The 23,938-nt window shown below is 43.4% G+C and overlaps 1 protein-coding gene across 2 annotated transcripts in view; it reads left to right on the forward strand.

Annotated features, from left to right (window-relative positions):
• DENND2A (DENN domain containing 2A) overlaps nucleotides 1-23,938 on the forward strand; it is a 105,633-nt gene that overhangs the window by 19,254 nt on the left and 62,441 nt on the right. For both annotated transcript variants that reach the window (XM_051963529.1, XM_051963530.1), the window contains exons 2-3: nucleotides 16,570-16,674; nucleotides 18,546-19,694. In XM_051963529.1, coding sequence (XP_051819489.1) covers nucleotides 16,601-16,674; nucleotides 18,546-19,694 — 1,223 coding nt within the window. In that variant the 5' untranslated portion in view covers nucleotides 16,570-16,600. The remainder of the gene's footprint in view (nucleotides 1-16,569; nucleotides 16,675-18,545; nucleotides 19,695-23,938) is intronic.

Here is a 23,938-nt window from a genome sequence, read left to right on the forward strand (position 1 = left end):
GGACATCATCTTCCCCATCCAACAACAGTGATAGCAAACGAGAGAAACCGGAGAAGGCTTCATGGAGGAGATGCCCTCTGAGAGCCTTTTTAAAGGATAAGTAGAGATTCAACAAGTAAGGGAATGGAGAAAATCCTGGGGATAGAGAGCTGGCAAGGGCGCCGAGGAGCTAGCATTGGAGCCCCAGAATAGGCTGGTGGTCAGATCCCAGCTGGAGTATTGGGAAGTAGGGATCAACAGAGAAGTTAAATTTGGGGACTAATAAATGAAGTTCCCTGAGGCTGGAGAGCCTTGTTCTGAGCTAGACCTGAAGCCGGGATGTGCCAGAGACAGCCAGTGATGGAAGAAGCCAAAACACCCAAGGAAGGACACCCAGGATGCCTCTGCTCGGCCATCCCTCGTTCCTGGAACGCTCCTATTCTTCACCCTGACCTGCGACTCCCTGACCTTCTCTTCGGGGTGTTTAACAGCCAGCATGGTCCTGGAAGGCTGGTCGCTTTCCCTCCATTGTTCGGGATAGATCCTGCTTACACCGAGGCAGGTTGTTTGTTGTCTCCTCCATTGGGCAGGAACTGTTTCCGATTTTTTTTTTTTTTTTTTTTTGTATTTAACAGTGGTATCTGACATCACTAAGCCTGTAATAAATGCTTGTTGAGTGACATGAATCAAGGAGTTTGGGGCGATGGGCCTTCGAGAGCTCCTATTTATGTGTGGGCTGAAGGAAGGGAAACTTCTGGTCTTCTTGTCCTCGGTTTTAATGGCTGTGTTACACTGGGATTGCTTTTAAAAGGCAGTTTCTATTGATTGAAGCCATACATCTTTCTTTAGAGGTTCGGTGTTTGTTGTTTTGTCTCTCTTTGAGGAAGTGACGTAAAGGCACCGGCCTGTTTGATTTCTGGAGACAGATTTTTATCTTGACTTGGGAGAATATCTTTGTACTGAGGGTACTTACTTGGATGACCTGGATTTAGGTTTTAAACAGTGACTGGGGGTAACTTTTGTGCTTGTGCTTTGGATAACCTTTTCCTCCTTTCTGGCAGTGGTGCCGGGTTTTCAGACATGAGACACACATTTTTCCTGATCTCCCCATTCCAATCCATCCTCCCCACTTGGTGGTCAAATTCAGCTTCTAAAAGCACAGATCAGATGTGCCTCACATAGCAAAGTGGTAGGGGAGAGTTCCCATCCAAACACGGATTATCCAAGAAGCATGAGGAAGACTAAAAATTGGGTCTGGTGGTCACCTGCCACAGTGAGGTCTCAGAGGGGGTCCCATGAGCCCACGTGGCTGTGAGGATGCTGTGGCAGTGTGGACCTCCTCTCAGGGTGCTGGTCTGCGATCAGGAGCCTGAAATAAGCCGCACTGAGGGATCTCCAGGATGGAGAAGGAATTCCCTCTGACCTGGCGTGGGTCCCCGATGATCGCCGCTTGTCCGACTCCAGCAGCTTCCTGTTACTTCCAGGATTAAATATAATCTGTTTGGCCCTTCACAACCTGGCCCTTCTAACTGTCCGGTCCTCTTACACCCTAAGTCACCTCCATAGACTCGGCGACCCAGTGACCTGACCTCAATCTCCCCAAGCTCAGCCTTTCCTTGTCCTGTCCCCCTGCCCTTAGGAGTGCTCTCCCACATCTCCACTTCCTGCCTTTTCCCTTCACATCGCAGCTAATACCCGCCTTCTCCAAGAAGTCTTTCTCTCTCCTTCTCAGTTTTAGTGCTTCCCCTTAGACTATGATATATCCTATCCATAGGAGTGTGTTTGTCATTTCCTCCACTAGCTTTTGAGCTTCTTAAGAACAGGGGCTGTTTTTTGCTTCTCTTTGGATTCATAGTGAAAAGTCTAAATAAATTAAATTTACTGAATCTCCCTTTCCAGATGATACATGTCTACAGGCAATCACAACTTCACAAAATTTATGGGTTATTTTAAGAGAAACAAACATGAATGTGGAATCCAAAGAGTTTATAATCCATACAGAAGTTTGCATTTTTATTTTTTTTGACATTTTCTTCAATTAAATTTATTTTTGTATAAAGCTTTTTATTTTCAAAATACATGCACAGGGGCAGCTAGGTAGTACAGTGGGTTGAGCACCAACCCTGAAGTCAGGAGGACCTGAGTTCAAATCTGATCTGACACTTAAGTCTTCCTAGTTGTGTGACCCTGGGCAAGTCACTTCACCCCAATTGCCTCAACAACAACAAAAAATACATGCATAATTTTCACAATCACCCCTGCAATCCTTATGTTTCAAAAGTATTTTTCTCCCTCCCTTCTCCTTATCTCCCTAGACAGCAAGTAATCCAATATATGTTAAACATATGCAGTTCTTCTATACATATTTCCACAATTATCATGCTGCACAAGAAAAATCAAATCAAAAAGGAAAAAAATGAGAAAGAACACAACATGCAAGCAAACAACAAAAAGAGTGAGACTGTTATGTTGTGATCCATACCCAGTTCCCACAGTCATCTCTCTGGATGCGGATGGCTCTCTCCATCACAAGATCATTGGAACTGGCCTGAATCGTCTCATTGTTGAAGAGAGCTGAGTCATCAGAATTGATCATCATATAGTCTTCTTGTTGTTGTCTTTAATGATCTCCTGGTTCTGCTCATTTCGTGTAAGTCTCTCCAGGAACCTCTGAAATCTTTCTGCTGATCATTTCTTACAGAACAATAATATCCTATAACATTCATAAACCTGCATTTTATAACAACAGGACAAAGGAAGAAGAAATACCAGAAATTTTCACCAAAGGAAGCATGGAATGGGTGGGGAAAAGGTGTGCAATAAAGTGGAAAAAGGACAAAACCCCTCCTGAAGAAGAGAAACTGATGGCAGAAACTACATTCTTTTCCCTGGGGTGCTGCTGGAGGTGTTCTCCACCAGCCATGGAGATATGATGGTCTGCTTCTCTTCAAAGGTCCCAGAAGTGCAAGCCTCATGCGGACTGTTGGGAGCCTGCCTTACCTCCCAAGGACATACAGGGAGTCCAGTCTGGTGGGGGATGCAAACAATGTATTGGGTCAGCTGGCAGGGGTGGGGTGGGGGGGGACTTTATTTTTGACACATTCTGGGCTTGGTCCGCTCTGGGGAGACATTTATAGAAATACAGCAGCTCAAAAAAGCAAGTTCAGGGGCCCCTTAATAGTCCTTAGCATATAATTTCAATTCATATAAATCCAATTGATTCGACCTTTCCTTATTATTAATTCATTCAATGGACAAGCATTTATTAATCACCTCCAAAGTCACCTCCCTGAAGATTCAAAGACAGAAATGAAATGGTCCCTGTCCTCAGGGAGCTTATATTTATTGATCAGATCAAGTCAACAAACAACAAACTATGTGCCAGGTAAAGAAAGGCAAAAATACTCTCTGCCTTCAAGGGCTCACAATTTAGTGGGGATAAAAAAGACAAACACCCATGTGAGAGAAAGTATACACAGTATAAATATTGGTTATTGATTTGTTAATCAATGATCTTCTCCTTTATTAGATTCCACAACCTAGCTTAGTCAAACAAACCCTGCCTCTCCTTTCTCCTCAAAAACTGACAGTGATCCGGTACCTGAGAGGGAACTATTCTAGGTGCTGGGGATATAAAGAAAGTCAATAACACAGTCCCTGGTCTCAAGGTACTTACATTCTAATGAGGGAAACATGTAAATAACTAGATTTGTATATGTGTGTGTGTATATCCATACATATAAACACACACACACAGACACATACACACACACATACATATACACATTCATATACATACATACAATGTAGATGAAGGTAATTTAATAAGAGGAGAAAGATAAATACAAAATAAATAGAGTTAATCTAAAATTGTAGTCCCTGCCATTGTAAGCCAGAAAGTTTAATCATAGAGTTTTTTAGAAGAAAATGGAGGTAAGAAAGTAAGTCTAGAAAATTCAATCAAGTGGTTTCTGTACTTAATTGGAGAGGGTTTTAGATGCTGTCAAGATTGGAAGCTCCTAAAGATGCTGTTTTCTGAGGTTGTCTTAGAAAAGATTATCGTTTATCCTCTTGCTCCTGACTCCTAATTTCTACCCATCAAAATCCTACTCATCCTTCAAGCCTGCCTCAAATACTAGTTCTTCCACAAAGCCATCACTTACCATCACAGCTGGAATTGAACCGAGACCCCATATGGCATTTGTTTCATACCATTCGCATGGCACTGAAAATGTGCATTCTTGTTATTTGTGCACGGCTTATCTGCACAATGAGTTTATGAGCTCCTTCAGAACAAGAACTGCATCTTACACGTTACTTTGCATAATAGGTGCTCAATAAACGCTGGCAAAACCAACGAATAAATTAAACGAATATTTGCCTCAGTCATCCATCACTAGACTATCTCTATTCGCTTCTATGGAAACATCTGCTCAGAGCCGTGATTAATACACACTGGGATCTAAAAGTTGGCACATCTCACTGGTCACTATGGAAATGGAGATAATGGGAATAAAGTACTGCTTACCAGTCAGCTTGCCCAGAGACAGTGGGCTAAGCAGTCCGGGTCATCAGCCAGCTGGGCTTCGGGGTGCATACTGTGTGACTGTGTATGGAGCTGCTAGGTAACACAGGGGTCTTCCAAGGGACACCCCAGAGCTAGACACTGACCCTTATGAACAGGAAGGCTGAGCTTAAATTTTGGCTCCAAAGAAAAATCTGCGGAGGGGTGCAGAGAATGTGTGCCCTAGGAGAATGGGAAAGAACATGGTTTTCAGAGACATAGCCCCAAAGCGGCACTGGCTGAGGCACTGGGGTTAGCATTAAGCACAGAAAAAAGATATGCCCAGAAACCCTGAAAAATTCAAAATATGGGACTTGGAGTCATTCACTGTGGGCTCTTTTCCTTGCTAGCTAAGAAAGTCACCTCAATGCCCCAGGCTTACCCAGTTTCCTAATTTATAAAATAGAAGAATAAAATAGAATTTATAAAATCCAATAAATTGGATTAATTTGGTCTCTGAGACTCTGTCTTATTCTAAGATTTCATGATTCTAAAGCTGCACCAATGTAGGAAAATCCAATTATCATTAATTTCCAGAGAGTATTCAAAAAAAATTTATAGACTGGAATGTTGTTTACTATTACTGCAAGTACACAGACCTGGGACCTTGTAGTTGACATAGAGATTTCCATGAAGCTGCTGTTCATTTTATCATAGGGTTTAATGCACATACCTAGGAGGATACTCATATTCACATGGTCTGTCAGTTTAATGTTTCTCAGACATTTAAAATTGAATGTGCGTGTATGTAGAGCATTAAGAAACCTAAGCCTTGTAGCTTTACAGGAATTCTGATGGGAAGCCTTTCCTAAGGCAAATAATTATTTTTTTATGTGAATAATCACTCTCTAATTTATTTGTTGAGATGTTTTAGATTTCCATATATTGTTTTTTCCATATATTTAGTTATGAACATAGCAAACTGAATATTCCTATCCACACATAGAATTACAGGGTCACACAGACACAAAAATGTACATTCAGGTAGACATATACTCGACTACGGCATCAATCAAGCATTCACTGAGTGCTCATGAGGCTCCACCTGTGTGCTTGGTGCAAAGGAGGATACAAAAGATGAATAAAACCTCTTCCATATTATCTGCTTACAGAGAAGACAAGCTATACATACACAAAGAATAATTAAGGAGCAAGACCATTTAAAATGATATGTAGGTGGGGCTAGAGAAAATTAGAGACAATGGCTTAGTCATCCTGGCAGTAATAAGAGAGATGAAAGAAAGGTGAGAGGATGATGGGGGTTTTTTTTGGGGGGGAACTGCCCCCCCACTTCCAATCCCCCTTTTGTCATCTTTTTTCTTTTATTAAAAATTGGAAGCTTTATTATTAATTTTTAATGACTAAAATGTTCAAGACACTTGGTACTTTAGATCTGTGATTTAGCTGATGTAGGCATAAACTCAGGCTTTCCATGCAGCTCATAGCTTCTTTAAGCCTTTGGTGTTAATATATTGCTTCAGAGTCATTATTCTCCCAAGGCATATATGACATACTCATCCAGAGTACATATAGCACCTCCTCATTTCCAAGAGCTGATGGTTTTCTCTTCACTGGGGATCTCAAAGCAGCCATTTGTAGGATATATAATGTACAAACTAACAAAGCCAAAACCTTCATGGGTATAAGGATGGAGAAATAAAATGAAGAAATTGTAAATTTTTTTTTCCATCATATTTTCAGGGCATAGACTTAGGACACCTAAGCCCATGGGTATGGAAAATTCCTGTCTTATGTATAAATGACGTTTGGGGTACCTTTTGACTCTGAAATTCTAACCTTCTCTAATTTACTAAAACCCTAAAAAATAATTTGTTTTTTAATATGTAAAGTAGTATCCTGAGATCATAATAGTTCCTATAATACTTCAGGACAAGTAATTCAGTGTGATGTTCAAATACAAGACCAAGATGTATTTGTTTCCAAAGGGAAACTCATTTTCACCATTAAGGGAAAATGATTCCCCATCTTTGCTTCTGAGTTTACTTATAAGCTTCATTTTAAACAAAAATTTGGCAGATAAATTTTATTCTAATCAAGCCTCCTACCATGTCAGTTTACCCCTGTAGAAAAAAAAAAAATTATTGCCCTATGACTCAAATAATTCAGGACAAAAGGGTAAGAGCATTTCTAAGATGTTGTCATTAGAAAGATGTTGAAATTTGGCTCTTCATGAATTTGTGATCCACAAGGGGAAAAAATATAAGAGAAAGAATTTCCTTATTGAAAGTGTGCAGATTTAATTAAATTCAAAATATTCATTTTCAACATATCTTCATTAACATATATAAATCGTAACAATAGAAGCTTACCTAATGCATAGATAGCATAATGCATGGGCTGAGTGTGCAGCACACATTTTGGGGAGTGTTCATTTCCCTTGGGGAAAGGCCAATAGTAATGCTTCCACAGAGTGTCCCAGAACATCTGGCACAGACTGTGACTGCTTATGATCTGATATCTTATGACAAAATTCTCTCATAGAACTTTAGCAATGTAATGAGTCTGTCCAGGGCTACAAAATTATGTAGATTATAACTATATTATTATATGATTATAATATATTACATATATTATGATGATACTTAATAAAAAATTATTTTACCTGTACTCATTAAAGCTTAATGTTTGCATATAAATTAGTCAATAAACTATTTTATCCTTTTTCCCCCCTCTGCAAAATAGTATAATTGACTTCTGGCCAAAGCCAGCATTTCTATGCTACATGTTATTCTGTGGCCAAAACAAAACAAAGAAATGAAATATGTATTTCCTTATGGTGCTAGGATGACCAAAGTAAGAAGTATTCTATGGGCATTATTAAAAAAAAAAAAAACAACCCAAACCTTCATGGGTATAAGGATAGAAAAATAAAATGAAGAAAGTATGAAGTATTTTTTTCATCATTCTCAGGTCAGAAGCATCTCTCCTTCTGCTGCTGCTGTTATTTCAGAAGGGTTGTCCAATTAGCAACTTCAAAAAGTCTAAAATCATGAGCAAATATCTAAAAATCACTCTCAGAGGATTTTTCATGAATGTTCAATAAGGGATCTGTAATCTCCTTAATGGGGAAGGTATTCCCTCAGTGCAGGTTGTAGTTCATCCATACCTTCTCATCCTATATACCTTTAGTCCATTGCCTTCTATAAATAATTTCCTACAGTGATCTACTCAATGTCCTAGAGGTTTCTAAATCTTTTGATGTTGTGCAAATACCAATGGAGGCAGTGCTACTCACATTTGTAGATATGCTTAAGAAAAAATAGAATGAATTCTCCATTAAAAAAAAAATCCATCTAACTTATTTTTATACCACCTTCATCTCCAAATGTATCATTCTCCCTTTATCCAGAAGCCATCTCTTGTAACAAAAAGGAAGAGAAAAAAAAAAACATCAACAAACTAATCAGCACATTAACCAAGTTTGATAGTATTGTTAATTATTGGAACCTATTTGTCCTTTCCTTTGTAAAGAAAGGAGTTAATACTTTTTTTTCTTTTCTTCAGGGTTGAGTTTAGTCATTATAATTACACACCATTCCGTTTCCTTTTGTGTTATTGTCGTTCTTTCTATTTACATTGTTGTAATCATATATATGTGTGTATACATATAAATGTATATATGCATATGTATGTGTGTATATATGTGTATACATATAGGAAATTTTCCTAGCTCTCCCTTCACTCTTTTCCAATTCATATAAGTCTTCCCACGTTTCTCTGAAGTCATCTTATGATACAGTAACTGGGCTCTTGAAAGAAGCCCTTCTTTTGTAACAAAATGGTCAATAACTAAGACTGCAGCCCAGCAGGAAACATTTTAGATGACTCTGATTGTTTGTAGCAGAGCCATCTCCTCCATGAACCCAAGCAGGTTGGGCTAATTTTCCTTAGACCTTTCTTGATACTTGATTGGTTCAGGGAAGAAAGGCTCAGGCTGTTGATGTCACTTCCTGGACATTTGGATATGAGTATAAAATAGCCCTTTGGGACCCCAGGTGCTCTCTGGTGCTTGGTGGATTATAATGGATAACCCATGCAAGGTGTTCTTCTTGTTGAATGTCCTTCTCTTGCTATGGCTAAGTGAATCTCTTTTTGTGACCTATTCACTTCCCTGCAAATGTCTCATTTTACTCTAGTATGGAACCTAAACCACAGGGGATTGGCCCGAGTTGGGCTCCACTCTGCCCGTGGGCTTCATTCATTCATTCCTTTCCTTCTCCAGTTCATTTTACAGAAAATTAAGTGACTTGTCCAGGATCATGCAGCTAGTCAGTACCTGAGGTCAGATTAAACCCAGGTTTTCCTATTCTAGACCTAAAGCTGCTCCTATACTAAGCTGTTAAATCGATAAGGCCTTCCAAGACCTACTCTGCTGTGAAAGTGCTTTCTTTGCCGACCAACAATTCACATAAGGTTAAAGGAACATAGCCACAGTTCCTTGTAGATTCTCCATAAATTTCTGTTTTGTGACTCCAGTGGATAATGAATCCATGCACACGCTGCTGCAATAGTATCTCCATCCCACGTCCTGAATTTGCTGCTATTTAATGACATCATGTAGTTGGACAGTCTCCAGAAGATCCTGAAGAAAAACAAGTTACGAAACATGTAAAAGCTGTTCCTATATTTCAGTTGCCATCTTCAAGAAGAACAGAACACAAAGAACAACATAGTGATGCTGACACAGTCTGATGGCATTAGGGTGTGTTGGTATTAAGCCGATAAGGACGATGGAAGCATTCCAGCTAATGGTAGCTTGTCTCTGTTGGTTTGGGGCAAGCGATTTTGCTTTGGGGGGGATTCCATTTTCTTATCTATGAAATGTGAGTTGAATTAGATGGTTGAACCCTTCTAATTCTGACATTTCATGACTTTACTTCCATAGACTAATGGAAAATTGGTTGTTGGACCTGGAAATCATCATCTTACCGCTAACGTTTTCTGGTTGCATAATCATGAATAGTTCTTAAACTCTGTATGCCCTCACCTGGTAAATAAGTAAGTAAATAAATGAATGAATGAACAGACAGAAAAACAGATGATAGATAAATGAATGAAAATAAATAAATAAAAAACTGATAATGCCCCAGGTAGCTACCTCTCAGTTATGAAAATTAAATGAAATAAAATTGTGTCAAGCAGTTTTGTAAACCTAAGTAATATGTGAGAGGCAGTGGGATATAGTGTCATTGTAGTCAAGAGGTCCTGGTTTCTGGCATTTACCAAACTGACTGACGATGAACAAGTCACCACTTCTCTGTGGCTCCCGCAACTCTCTTCAATAATAAAGAACAGATGAGTTGTGGATCGGCGAGTTTCTCCATGGAGAATTAGCTCCTACAGCCGGTGAAATCGGATCCAGACCACATCCCTTCCCTTCTCCCTCTCCCCATCACGTCACACAAATGCCCATCGGTGTGTAGGAGGTCCCGTCAGCTGTCCACGACTGTGGCCGTGTCACAGGGCGACAGGATCACGCCCACCTGCCCACCTTTCCCCTATGGGCCCAGGGTAGCCCTTGGTAGATAAACCAGCTGATTCACTAGGCTCTTCCTGCCTTCTTGACAGATGGAGGTGAAGGAGCAGAACAAGAAAACACAGTTGCCTTGGAAAAGTGGGTCATGTGGAGAATTGGTGACCCACAGAGCCGGTCCTGGGCACTCCGCTGACTGCGCTCCCGCTTCAGCTTAGGGAGGCTGCCAGCTTCGAAGGGGAGGGAGGGAAGGAGGCTCGGAGCGGGCTGATTGCAGGTTTCTGTCTCAAGTCTGAGCCCAGATGCAGGAGGGAGTGGGCGGTGGGGGGAGGGCCAGGATGGCCAGCATCCTTGAAGTCTCCGTGGCCCCCTGCCAAGCGCAGGATAGAAGCGCAGTGTCTGCTGGGCCGGCCAGATGGAGGCTTTCCAAGAGCTATTGGCTGCGCGGAGCGCGAGGAGAGGGACAGGGAGTTCCTTCCTCTCCCTGAAAGGTCTTTCAGGGCCCTCCAATAATGCCTCAGTGAATGTGAGAGGCCCTCCGGGCTGGCTTCTTAAAGGCCCTGGCTGGCTGGGCCACAGATAGGCCATAGATTGTGCGCCATGAATGAGCTGTGTCAGCAGAGTGATTAGCCGAGATGCATTAGGCAGAACAGAACTAGATTCCCTTTCCTTCCCTTCCCCCCGAATTGACACAGCTATTCTTCACTGAGCCTTGCTCAATTCTTCCCTCCTTTCATTATTTTTCCCTTGAGTCCCCTGGCTTCCTCTGAACCTTTTTTTTTTTTTCTCTCTCTCTCTATTTAAGTTTATTAACTCTTATCTTTAGTCACTAAACCATAAAGCCTTTGCAATTCTCTCAGATGGCTCCATCACTTGGATTGGTGAGAGAGGTCACCTCAGCCTCCAGATCACTAAGCAGAAGACCACCCTGAAAGACTGTCTTTTATAGGAACTGATAGCATGAGTGTTACTACACTGTAATCACACTCTAATTTCTTTTTTCTTTTTTTTTCCCTGAGGCAATTGGGGTTAAGTGACTTTCCCAAGGTCACACAGTCAGGATGTGTTAAGTGTCTGAGGCCGGATTTGAACTCAGGTCTTCCTGACTTCAGGCTGGTGCTCTAACCACTGAGCAACCTAGCTTGAGAGCTAGGAGCTCAGGAGAGATTCTTAAAAAGGGGTTTGTGGACTTTTAAAACATTGATAATGATAATTAGTTCCCTTTGTAATTTTATATGTATATATATACATACCCACATGCATTTAAAAATAGTATTCCGATAAAGGCTCCATAGACTTCAAGGAACAAAGAATTTCCTGACTCCCTATCATTTAAGAGTCCCTACTCCGGAAAGGTCACCGAACATCTACCTTGAACTTGATGTCATTGCTTCAGAGCTGCCCCGTCCCAGGAGGCTTCCGGCAGGGTACCTTTGCAACAGACTGGCCAGTAATATAATTAAGATGGAAATGTGAGGCAGGTTGAATGAGCTCACAAAGCTCAGGAGCCCCATGAGTTGAGTTCAGGGCCATTCCCAAGGATGGCGTCCGTCTTGCAGAATTCCATCCAGACACCTTGGGGAAGTTGCACATCTCCACAGTCTGATTTCAGTGAGTCTGCAGTTCTCCATCGTGGCATATTCATTGCCCCCCTGGAGGCTGGCCAGGGTAATTTAGACTTTCACAATATATTGGACTGACTCTTGAGAATAGATCAAGATGTCATCAAGATGAATGACTGCTGACTGATCCAGTAGGATGCATAAAATGGCATTCGTGAATCACGGAAATAACACAGGTGCGCTCTGTAGCCTGACTCCTGGCCAGATCTGAAATGTCTCCTCCAGTCATCCCCTTCCTGAACTCAGAGCAGGTGTATTTGTGTGTGTTTGTGAGAATATAAGGGGGTAGGGAGAAGGAAGATAAACAACTTAGAATTCCGATGTCTGCCTTCAAGGAAGTTTATTGGATAACTGTACTGTACAATGTACATGGTAAGTATGTTAGGGAATTTAAAAAACAGTAGATATCATGATACACATAAAGAGAGGATTTAGATTAAATAGAAGGATTTAATAAAATCAACATTTATTTATTAAACACCTACTATATAACACAAGTACTGTGTTAGATGCTCAGAATACAAAGGGGAAAAAAACCCATCCCTACCCTCAAGGAGCTTATGTTCAAGAGATACATTTTTGGAGTTGTTGGGATGTCATTTCAGTCATGTCTGACTCTGTTGATCCCATCGGGGTTTTCTTGGCCGAGACACAGAGTGGTTTGCCACTGCCTTCTCCAGCACATTTTACAGATGAGGAAGCTGAAGAGGCAGGATTAGGTGACTCGCTCAGAGTCACATAATCAGTAAGTGTCTGAAGCCAGATTAAAACTCAGGAAGAGGAGCTTCCTGACTCCAGACCAGGTCCTCTGTCCACTGCACCACTTAGCTGCCTCTTGGGGGGTGGGCGATAACCTTTAAGAGTATAAAGGAGGTCTCAAACCCCAAGGGAGCTTTTGAGCCGGAAGCTCCCTCCACCGATGATGTCATTGGCCCAGGCCAACATTGGGGCCCTAGCACGGGGCTTTTGTGGGGGATAGGGAGTGGGCCCATTTATCCAGTGCATAAAATGAGTAGGCTCAGACCCACATCATGGCTCCCCAGACCCAGGAGAGCTCATCAGGGAGCCAGGGGATGATTGAGGGCTTTTCTAGTTGTTGTCCCACTGGGTCCTGCAGGGAACCCTCTGCTCGCCTTCGCCTCGGAGGACCTTTGTACCTGGAGGACGCGTGCCCAGGTCCTGGCTGCTGACTGAAGTGGGGGAGCATTTAGCAGTCCAGGCCCCCGTCCACCCTCGGATTGATGCTGTGGCAGTGCCCAGGGACGACGCCCAGACCTGGCCTTAAGGTCAGAACGTGGGCTTCTTTGCTCAGGGACCATTGGGTGTTCTTGCATCTCCAGGGAGTGGTACCAGGCGGGTGTGGAAAACAAATGTTTACTGAATCCTATCAGCCCTGGAGGGGCCCGAGAGGGAATTTAGGCGGACAACCCGAACTTACTAAGGATGAAACCGTCCGTCTGCGGCTGTGCCAGAGAAGGCCTGGATCGCGCTGTTTCACCATCACATCCCACAGACACTGGGGAGGTGGACGGCGATCTTGCCACTTTTGAACCTCACGTGTTCCTGAGACTAAGTCTCCATGGATGGCCTTAGCAAAGGGGGCCTTAACAAGTCATCAAAGTCCTGCAAGATCCTCAGATCAGTGTGGCTGGTTCGGAGGCTAAGCTGGTCCGGAGCGTGGAGCTCTCGGGCAGCCCAGCTCAGGAACAGTGTCAGGAGAATTCCGGGCGGGTCAGCACATCCGCCCTTTATCTGAAACAATTCTTAATCTGGGGCCCATGAACTTCAAATATATATACACACAAACGTGCATGTATACAACACACATGTGCTTGTCACGCACACGTATGTGCATTGTATGACCACTCACCCATACATGTATGTGGTAAATTCACATACAGTGTCATGTGTGTGCATGCATGGTACATGTCTATGCATAAGTACATGTGTGTACATGTTTCTGCCTACATAGAGAGCTGTGGTTTTTATTTACAATCCTTTCATTTTATTTTATGCAGGTAAAGCATTATTCTCAGAAAGGGGCCTTAGGGCTTACCAGACTGTCACAGGGGTCCATGACACCGATTTATATGACGGGACCACCAAGGTTCCCCTCTGCATCCGGCTGCTTGGCAGGCCGAGATTCTCCGTAAGCCAGTGTTTTCTGCTCGCGTAGGCCCCTCCCACGTGTGTTGGCTCAGAGATTACGACACTAAAATAATTACCATCCAAGAGTTACCAGTGCATCACATACAACAACCCATGAGAAAGGTTTCACAAAGGAGGAAACTGAGGCTGGGAGAAGAAAACGGCTTGCCCAGGTTCACAACAGTCAGGATCTGTATGACTTGAACCCAGGTCTTTCTGGCTTCCCATCCAGTGCTTTATCCCTCACGCTACTGCCAGAGAAGACCTGGATTGGGATGGGGGCTCAGAGAATGATCGGCCGCCATTTGTACAGCACTTGCCCCTTCGTCACAATCCCCGGCGAGCTCACAACGCGGGTTTTGTATGAAACAGTTGCCCGGCGTATTTCCGGCACACAGTAGGCCCTCCATAAATGCTGAGTGACCGATGGGTGGATGAATTCTTGTTGAAGGAATAAATAAATACACGGTGCATGACCTTTGTTCATTTCTGGGTGGGTGATTCAGTCAGTTGGCATTTATGGAGTGTCTAAGTCAGGGGTCCTCAAACTACGGCAGATGCGGCAGCTGAGGACGATTATCCCCCTCACCCAGGGCTATGAAGTTTCTTTATTTAAAGGCCCACAAAACAAAGGTTTTGTTTTTACTATAGTCCGGCCCTCCAATGAGGGACAGTGAACTGGCCCCCTACTTAAAAAGTTTGAGGACCCTTGCTCTAGATGCTGGGGACTCAAACCAAAGCCGTCGCATGTGATAACGGACGGGCGGGTCTGGGGCAGCCGGGCGCAGGGGCCGCCAGAATCCTGGACTCGGAGTCAGGGAGGTTCGCGGCTACCTTCGGCCTCCACCTTCGTCAGTGCTGTGTGACCCCCATGTATCTCCCCTTTACCCGTAGAACGGTGGTAAGAGCACTGAAATCTCACCGAGCTGTAGAGGTCAAAGGAGACGGGTCTGGCAGGAGTATGTGTGGCACACAGCGCACCCGGGCGGGCGTCTCAGTGAACCAAGCACCCAAGTCCGCACAGAACGGACCAAGGGGGGTTTGGAGGGAAGTGAAGTGTCCGAGGACACTAAGGCTGGGAGAGGGGGCAGGGAGGGCATTATGGGGTGGGGGAAGGGGGCTCCTGGGAGGCTGGATGGCAGAAAAGGAGGAGACATGAAGGTCATAAAGATGGCTGAACCCAGGCCCTGCAGGGCCGAGGAAGCAGGGCTCCCAGAAGTTCCCCAGCAGGGAAGTAGTGTGATGGGGAATATCGGCTGGCGGCTGTGTAGGGAGCGGGCTGAGGGAGCCAAGGGGGCAGGGAGGCAGTTCTCGGTCCCCCGGGGGGGTGTGTGTGAATGGGGTTGGGGTCAGAGTGTCTTCCAGAAGGACAGAAACTCCTGGGAAGTGCCGCTGCCTCTTAGCAACCTGACTGTATATAGATGCGTATTTATTATATGCATATTTTTAATTACACACACACACACACATTTTTAATTGCATATAATACAGTAGCTAGGTAACAGGGGATTTAATCAAGGGCCTTGGGTTCAAATTCTGGCTTGGAGCAGGAAGATCTGAATTCGAATTTGGCTTCAGACACTTACTGTATGATCCTGGTCAAGTTACTTAACATATTTTTGCCTCAGTTTCTTCATTTATAAAATGGGGATAATAATAATAGCACCTACCTCCTGGAGTTGTTGTAAGGTTCAAATGAAATGAAAATTATAAAGCGCTTAGCACAATGCCTGGCTGGTGGCTGGTCCCCTTTTCTGGGCACATTCCTCCTTCCCACTGCCATGGAAGGGGACCGGGGTGGGAGGGAACTGGCCATACTTGGTACTGTCCCCCTTGGGATCCCCCTGAGCGGTGGGAATGAGGGACTAACGAAGGCAGGAGGAGGGGGCTCGTGCAGCAGAGGATGCTGAGCATGGGGATGGGGATTCCCACGCGTCCCCCGGACTCTGAGTCATGTCTGTACAAGCCTTTTTGTCAAAAAACACTTTGGGTCCTCTCTGGAAGACCACGGCAAACTGCAGAGAGTTGGTATTGAATCATAAATCCCGAGATTTCATCAGATTTTCTCTCCACCGCATTGGGGGCCAAGGGGCCTGACGGGGCTGAGGGTTGTTGGCTGCTCTCAGGGGGTCCGCCTGGCCCCCGGTGCCCGTTGTTCTCAGACCCCCACTCAGGAGCTTCGTCTCCTGACCCTGCCCGGGCCCAGCGGCCTTCTCCTGGCTGCCCAGAGCTGGGAGGCCGCTTGTGTCGCCTGAAGGTTCTGGAATTGGGGGTTTTGTGTTGTTTTTACCACAAAAGATAAGAAGGCTTGTCAAGCTGATGCGGCCAATGTCAGCAAAACAGCAGATTCCCCCTGTGGTGATAAATTTGCTTTCAACATAATGGTTTGTTTATTAAGTGAGCCGCTGCTGTTCTAATTAGAGGCTTTTGACTTAGCTGAATGATTTTGAGAGAACCTGGCAATGGGACAGACTTTACTCTTTGAGTCCTGAGGTTTGGAGGTTTTTGTTTTGTTTTTATACCAGCCTTTGGATGATTTTGGTCAGAAAAATACAGGTCAGTAATGCATTCTGGGAAGGGGATTTTAATCAAGGGCCTTGGGTTCAAATCCTGGCTCTGGCCCTCATTCTCTATAGTGGTGTATTCAAAACTCTGGTTCTCAACAACGTGATGCTCTTGGATGGCCCTCCCAGCGGAGTCTGAACTCACTTCCCAGAAAAAGTTCCTGTTTCTGAATCCGTCTCTCTTTATCCCCACCTTAGGTGACCGGTAGTTGTGCCTAGAGCTGACAGGATGACAGCTAGCAGGACAGCTGAGACCAGGAGCAACAACCAGACGGAAAAGTCGAACTACAAACTTGATAACAAGTAAGAGTTTTTTGGTTTTGTTTTTACTTTGGGGAGTTCAAAATGGCCAGAATCCTGACCCTTCCCATATCCAACTTACCTTCCCAATTCCAGATAGAGTAATCCCATTTCTTTTCACTTCATAAATCTGATATTCTACCTTGTAAACAGTTTTGGCTTAAACATCTTGTGAATTAACTCCTTGTTTAACACTTGTTAAATTCAGTAAAAGCTGGTCTGATCAGGACTACTTCTACGAATGTTTATGTATCTATTATGAACAAGGTACATTTTGTCTTCATCACAGTCAGCAAAGGACGATATAAAGATGAATAAGACACAGTTTCTCATCCCCACAGATATTACCATTAAATTAAATTAAATCTCCACTCTTATGAAGAGAGTATAAATTGAAATATGGGAAGCTCATTAGAGAAGTATCAGCAAAGAACTCTGTATGAGGGATCTGAGGATGGGATCATTCCAGTGGAGATAGCTGTTAGAGCTGGATCTCATTAAAAATGAGTAGGATTTCAACAAGGGGGTTATGAGGGTGAAAAGATCAGGTGTTTTCAAAATTGCATTTCTATTCATGTTTTCTATTTTTATGTTTTATTTTTTCCCCCTGCGGCAATTGGGGTTAAGTGACTTGCCTAGAATCACACAGCTGGGAAGTGTTAAGTGTCTGAGGTCAAATTTGAACTCAGGTCTCCCTACTTCAGGGCTGGTGCTTGATCCACTGCACCACCTAGCTGCCCCTATGTTTTAATTTTAAACTACTATTTGGGCTGCATTGATCAGTAAGGAGGCAGTGAGGCCCAGGGATCTGGAGTCAGGAGGACCCGAATTCAAATTTGATCTCAGATATTTATAAATTGTTTGAACTGGTGCAATTCATTTAAATTTTTATCTGCCTCAATTTCCCCAGCTATAAAATGGGAATAATAATAATAGCATCCACCTGGAAGGTGTGGTAAGGATCAAATGGCACATTTGTAAAGGGCTTAGTTAGCTAGGTGACTTTCACATAGTAGGGACTTAATTGCATTTTTCGATCCTGACATAGTAGGGATTTAATAAATGCTTGCTCTTTTCTTTGTGCTATGACCCCCTAGATCTTTTTTTGGCAGAAATTCAGTTCTTCCACGTCTTATATTGCTTCCTTGTATCGCATCCCTTCTCTTATGTGCCTTCTAAGATTCTGCACGTTATTTGAACACTTGTCCCCTCAATAGCTATATTTTCACATGTGGGACACTGACCCTTTGTTTAGTCATTTTTTAATTGTGTCCAACTCTTCACGACCTCATTTGAGGTTTTTTTTGGCAAAAATATTACCATTTTCTTTTGCCATTTCCTTCTCCAGCTCATTTTACAAATAAGAAAACTAAGTGATTTAATGTAGTGTCACACAGCTAGTAAGTGTCAAAGGCCAAATTTGAACGTGGTCTTTCTGACGACTCCAGGCCCAGCATTCTATCCATTGCTCCCCCACTTCCCACCCCGAGCTGGCCTCTGGCCATATCCCCTCATGGCAATGTCGGGTTCCAGAAACAATAATCTAGGCCGCAAACTTAGAATTATTCTGCACATAAGAAAAAGAAGAATATCCCACTTCTCCTTGCCCCTCTCCCTATTCACTCTACCTTTGTAACCTCATTTTATGAGCAGTATTCTTGCCTCTACACTACAGAGATGGAGCTTCAATAGTCAAATCATCATTTCAGTTATTTACAGTATTATACACTAACATTAAATGCAAGATGTGCAGATAAGTATTATGTGCTAAAAATCTAGTACTCAGGATGGGCTTATTTGGATTAGCATTTACAGGCCCCGTTTTCGGGACGATGAGGATGGCTGCCTCACTGATGTTTCTCTCCGCTGTGCAGGGTCCAGCTCGCAGGTCCGAAGGCGGTGGAAGATCTGGGGCGGCGCTCCTTCAGGGCCTGCAGCGGTCACTCTTCACCAGCTCCCTCCAGCCCCTCTGCCTCTCTCCGAGAGACCGCTCAGGGCCCAACCACGAGAAGAAGCCCTCTGGAACCGCTGAATGGTCTGATGCTGGGGCGGAGACTGGACCGCGTGCCTCAGAACATGCTTAGCCCCAGGATGCTCATCAGCGACTCGGCTGCGGATCTGAGCTCCAAGGAGGGCCGGGCTATGAGGCGGCAGGGGGGCGCTGCCCCAGACCCCTGCCCCGCCGGCCGGGCCCCTGCCCGACACAACTCCCTCAGCATAAAGGACAAGATTTCTGAGTGGGAAGGGAAGAAGGATCTGCCGGCTCCCCTGACGGGCCAGAAGGAAGACGGGCAGGGGTCCCCGGGGGAATACAAGGCGTCTGGCGTCCCCGAGAAAGTAAGGGGAGACCGCATGCAGGCGAAGAAGGCACCCGCCCTGGAGCCTCACAGCAAGGAAAATGAAAGAAATGTCGGGAAAAGAAGCGTCAGGGGGCCGGACCCGGTGGAGAAGGACGGGGACTCGGAGCTCGGCGTGGCCAGTGCAAGAGCCAAGCTGGGCACGCCGAAGGCTCCGAGAGACAGCCTGTCCGTGCTGAGGCAGGTCAGAAGGCTGGAGCAGGTCCTGAAGGAGGGCGCCGCGGACTCGCACCCCCAGTTACCAGGGACTTACTACTCGCCTCACTGCTTGCCAGAGAGGGCCGAGGAGGGGGTCCAGGGGGGTGTGGGGGGCTCTGAGCTGAGCAAGAGGCTCGTTAACCTGGACTTAGAAGCCAAGGAGCCCGTGGAGGAGGCCAAGGGGCCCTGCAGGAGGCCGTGGAACCAGAGTCTAGAGAGTGTCTACAGGGGCTCGGAGACGTCCCCCCCAAAACCGTTCATCAACCCGCTGCCCAAGCCCAGGCGGACTTTCAAACACGAGGGAGAGGCGGAGGAGGAGTGGAGCCGGACCCCCAGCCTCAGGAGGGACAAGAGGAGCTTGCCCCCCCTGCCCTCGCTGCCCCCCCCGCCCCTCCCTTCCTCTCCTCCTCCTCCCGCCGTGAGCAGAAGGCTGTGCAACGGAAGACAGAAAAACAACTCGGACCACAGGTGAGTGAAGGGGAGAGCCGGCTCTTCTGGTCCCGGGGCTCTCACCACTGAGGGTTACCCACAGGGAGCAGACCAATAGGGGTTTTGCCTGTGCCGGCGTTTCTATGCCAGAGAATGTCTGTGAAATTTAATGGGTGACTACATTCGTTTCTAGGACCATTAGCACTTTAACCCGCCGTATTAGCGCCAACAGTGGATTGGAGCCTTGGTTGAACCTGGTCAAATGGCAGCTGGTGGCTGTGTGTTTGCTTTTTTGCTCTAATAAGAATGGCAGCCGTCAGCTGAAGCAGCGCAGCCTAATGGACAGAGTCCTGGGCTGGAGCCAGGCAACTCCCGTTTAGATTCTGCCTTATTCGCTTATTAGCTTTGTGTGCGACTAGGCAAAGCGCTTAAACTCTCGTTTCCTCGTTTGTAAAAAGTGGGGCTGGGAAAGATCCATGATCTAACTAGAGGTTAATATTGTTATAAAGAACAAAATGGTAATACAGACACAGACTACCACAGTAATCGAGGACCTTCATTAATTTTTATTAATTCATTCTAACTGGATCTTCTTTCTCATTTTAAAAAATTTATAATGTCCCCGTGACTCGGGAGAGGCCATACTGTGTTATTAGTGGCAAAGTGAGGATTTGCCCGTGGATCTCCCAATTCCTACTCATCACTCTTCTGAGTTTTTTAACAAAATCACCTTAAATCATGGGTAGTTATCATAGCTGGAAAAGATCCTAGATATACATATATATATGACATACAAAACACTTTGCAAACCTCAGTCATACAATTGTTTCATTTGTATCAGGTTTTCTTGGTAGAGATGTTGGGATGGTTTGCCATTTCCTCTTCTGACTTATTTTCCAGATGAGGAAGCTCAGGCAAATAGGATTGAGTGACTTGCCCAAGATCACACAGTTAATAAGTGTCTGAAGCCAGATCTGACCTCAGGAAGAAGTCCTCCTGATTCCAGGCCCAGTGCTCCATCTAGGCAATTAGAGGGAAAGAATATGGTTTTTTCAGATGACAGACAGCCTCCTTTATGACCTCTTTTTATCTGCCCACATCAGAAATACTCTGCAATTCTCTAAAGCGTAGCATCCCCCTGAACACATGTACAGGGTGCCCCAACAGTCAACAATTATGGATATTCTTTTAGCCATTTTTTAAGGCAATAATATTCTCTGTGTCTTTTTCCCTATTCTTTTTATGCCTCTGGGATGATGTGACTTAATGGAGTCTCATGTTGAGATTTCTCTGTGCCTATTTTAACTTCCATTGTTTTCCATCTTACATGAAACAACACTACTAGTAATCTTCCATCATGTTTCGTTGTAGAGCTTTACACTAAACTGGTGTTGCTCTTTGATAGTTGTATCGTTTTGCTTGATAGAGACTTTGTTGCTTTGATTATCCGTTGTGGCCAACTCTTCATGATTCCATTTGGGATTTTCTTAGCAAAAATGCAAGAATGGTTTGTCATTTCCTTCTCCAGTATTATACAGATTAGGAAACTGAGGCAGACAAGACTAAGGGACTTGCCCAGGGTCACCCAGCTATTAAGATCAAATCTGAACTCCAGTCCTCCTGACTCTGGGGGACTCTAGCCATGAAGCCACTTTGCTGCCCATTGGGAGGTCATACAGTATGGTAAAGAGGGCATTGAACTGGGAATCTGAAAGACCTTAGTTCAAATCCTGCCTCAAGACCCACAAGCTGTGTGACCCCAGGCGTCACTTAACCACGTTTGCCTTCGTTTCCTTAGCTGTAGAACAAAGGGGTTGGACTTGAAGGCTACTTCATCCAGCTCAAAAGCTATGCTCCTGGAAAGGAAATGAAAGTCTGCTGGTGAGGCTGTTTCTGAGCTCTTTTGGCTTTCTTGATAGGGCAACTGCTATATCAGTTAAATTCTAAGGAGAAATGGTGATTAACTGGTCAGAATCTCCGCCTTTTCCCATCTCCCCTCCTTTTTTTAAAGCATCCGTGGCTCGTTTGAACAAGTTCCACTGAATCTGTTGCACCATCTTTCTCCTTTCTTCTGATCTGATGATTTTTGTCTCTGCCCTAATTTTGTTGGTGGCGAGTCCTTATTCAGGTGTCTGACTAGTGGACGCTGTGACCACACAGACAGCAAACTAGTCAATCACGAGTCTTTTCTCATCTACTAAGGTTTGTTAAGTTTCTTTTGTGTGTGAAGTTTGGTGCTCATCATATTCAATGTTTTCCATCTTTCTTCTGGAAAAGATACTATACCTGATATAGAGAGAGCAGGAATTTGTGTGTCCCTTCAGGAGTAAAGAACAAAGGTGACCAAGACCTCACCTGAGGCTTCTATCTCACTCAAAAGAAACTCCAGGATAGTTTTCATAGCCCTAATATTAGCTAGAACACAATGCTAGGTGAAAGGAATTTGTCCCTAGGGGAATTGCCCCTGGGGTGGAAATAAATCAGTTCAAATCAGTACAATTTGGTCTAAGGCAATGGTTCCTGTTTTGTTGTTGTTCTAGACTCTTTCAGCAACTAAAAAAAATGTCATGAAGACCCAGGATGATTTACTTGATTATTCATAATATTCTTTAAATTTATTCACTAAGTGCTTATGATAATTAGTGATACCTTTTGTCCCCCAAAACTCCAATCATCCAGAAACAAACCTTTAATATTCACACATGCTTGTTGTCACAGAGGAAAAATATATTTATAAATAACATAATTGGGTAATGATTTACTACCCAGAGCATCTGGGTATGTAAAGAATCTTTAGCAATCATCCTCTTGAACTCCTTGATCCAAGGTCCTTTCACTGTGATGCTGCTGAAATCAACAAGATGAAATTTAACAGAGATGAATATAAAGTTTGAGGCTTTAAAAAAACTGCAAAAGTGTAGAGTTATAGGGGGACCTATTTAAGTGAGAACTTATATGGAAAATTAGGAGATGGTTAACCACATTTCATTATGAGCCAGTAGCTTAAAACAGTTACTAAGAGAGTTAATTATTTGGAACTCAAATTTTTCTTTTTAATTTTTAGTATTTTTATTTCTCCTTTACCTTTCTAGAAACTCTAAAAACATTTCCTGAATTGCCTTCTCATTACAAAAGAGGCATCTTGCAAGCCTCCATTCTCAATCTTTTATTTTCTTGCCGCCTTTTTTTTTAATTGTAGCAAGTTTGTTTATTTTTAATACATATTGCTTTATGAATCATGTTGGGAGAGAAAAAATCAGATCAAAAGGAAAAAATCATGGAAGAGATTAAAAAAACAGAAAAAGTGAATATAGTATGTGTTGATTTATAGTCAGTCTCCTTAGTTCTTTTTCTGGGCGCAGATGGCATTTTCTCTCCAAAATCTATTGAGATTGCTTTGGACCACTGATCCACTGAGAAGAACCAAGTCTTTCACAGTTGATCATCACACATTCTTACTGTTATTGTGTACAATGTATTCCTGATTCTGCTTGTTTTGCTCAGCATCAGGAACTCAAAAATATTTTTAAATGAATGTTAAAAATGTTTTACATATAATTGAGTAAAACAAAAAAGCTTAAGTGTAAAAAAGTAAAAGTTAATTTAGACTTCATCAATATTTCAATGGATCTGCCTTCTCTCTGGTGTGAGTATAATATTGCCTTAATATATATCACAACTCACCTCTGACTTCCAACAGTGCCTGAGTCTTGTTCATGTACTTCCTTAGAAGGTTTCTGCATCCTAGGGAAGACTTTCCTCTAGTCAGTTTTTAACATTTCATGAGTTGGTGTATCACTTAGGTGATTTATCTATTATCTCTTATTTTTGTTCTGTGATCAACCTAACTCCTTTTCTGATTATACCTCTCCTGAGGATATCTATCCTTGGCCACTTCTTGCAAATAAACTATTTTTAGTAAAATGTTTCCGTTTATTTGCAACCACTGTGCATTTTTCCACTATTCTTCTGATCATCTACAATTTTGAATGTTTGGAAATTGTGACTATTTTATGATTTGCCATCATATGAAATGAGCAGGAGAATTTTGCTGTTAAAAATATGGGTTCTAGAAGAAGAAAAACAAATATGTGTGTATACATATGTACACATGCATAATTCCATTTTAAATGAAAACAAGATTAAAATATAAGTAAACACATTAAATATAACAACCTATCTTAAACCTAAAGAATAGATGAAATACTTCCATCTTTTTGGTAGAGAGGAAGGGGATTATTGTATAAAATGTTACATATACTGTCAAATATAGTTAGTGAGTT

This window comes from Antechinus flavipes, chromosome 5 (genome assembly GCF_016432865.1).
Source record: "Antechinus flavipes isolate AdamAnt ecotype Samford, QLD, Australia chromosome 5, AdamAnt_v2, whole genome shotgun sequence".
Classification (NCBI taxonomy): Eukaryota; Metazoa; Chordata; class Mammalia; order Dasyuromorphia; family Dasyuridae; genus Antechinus; species Antechinus flavipes.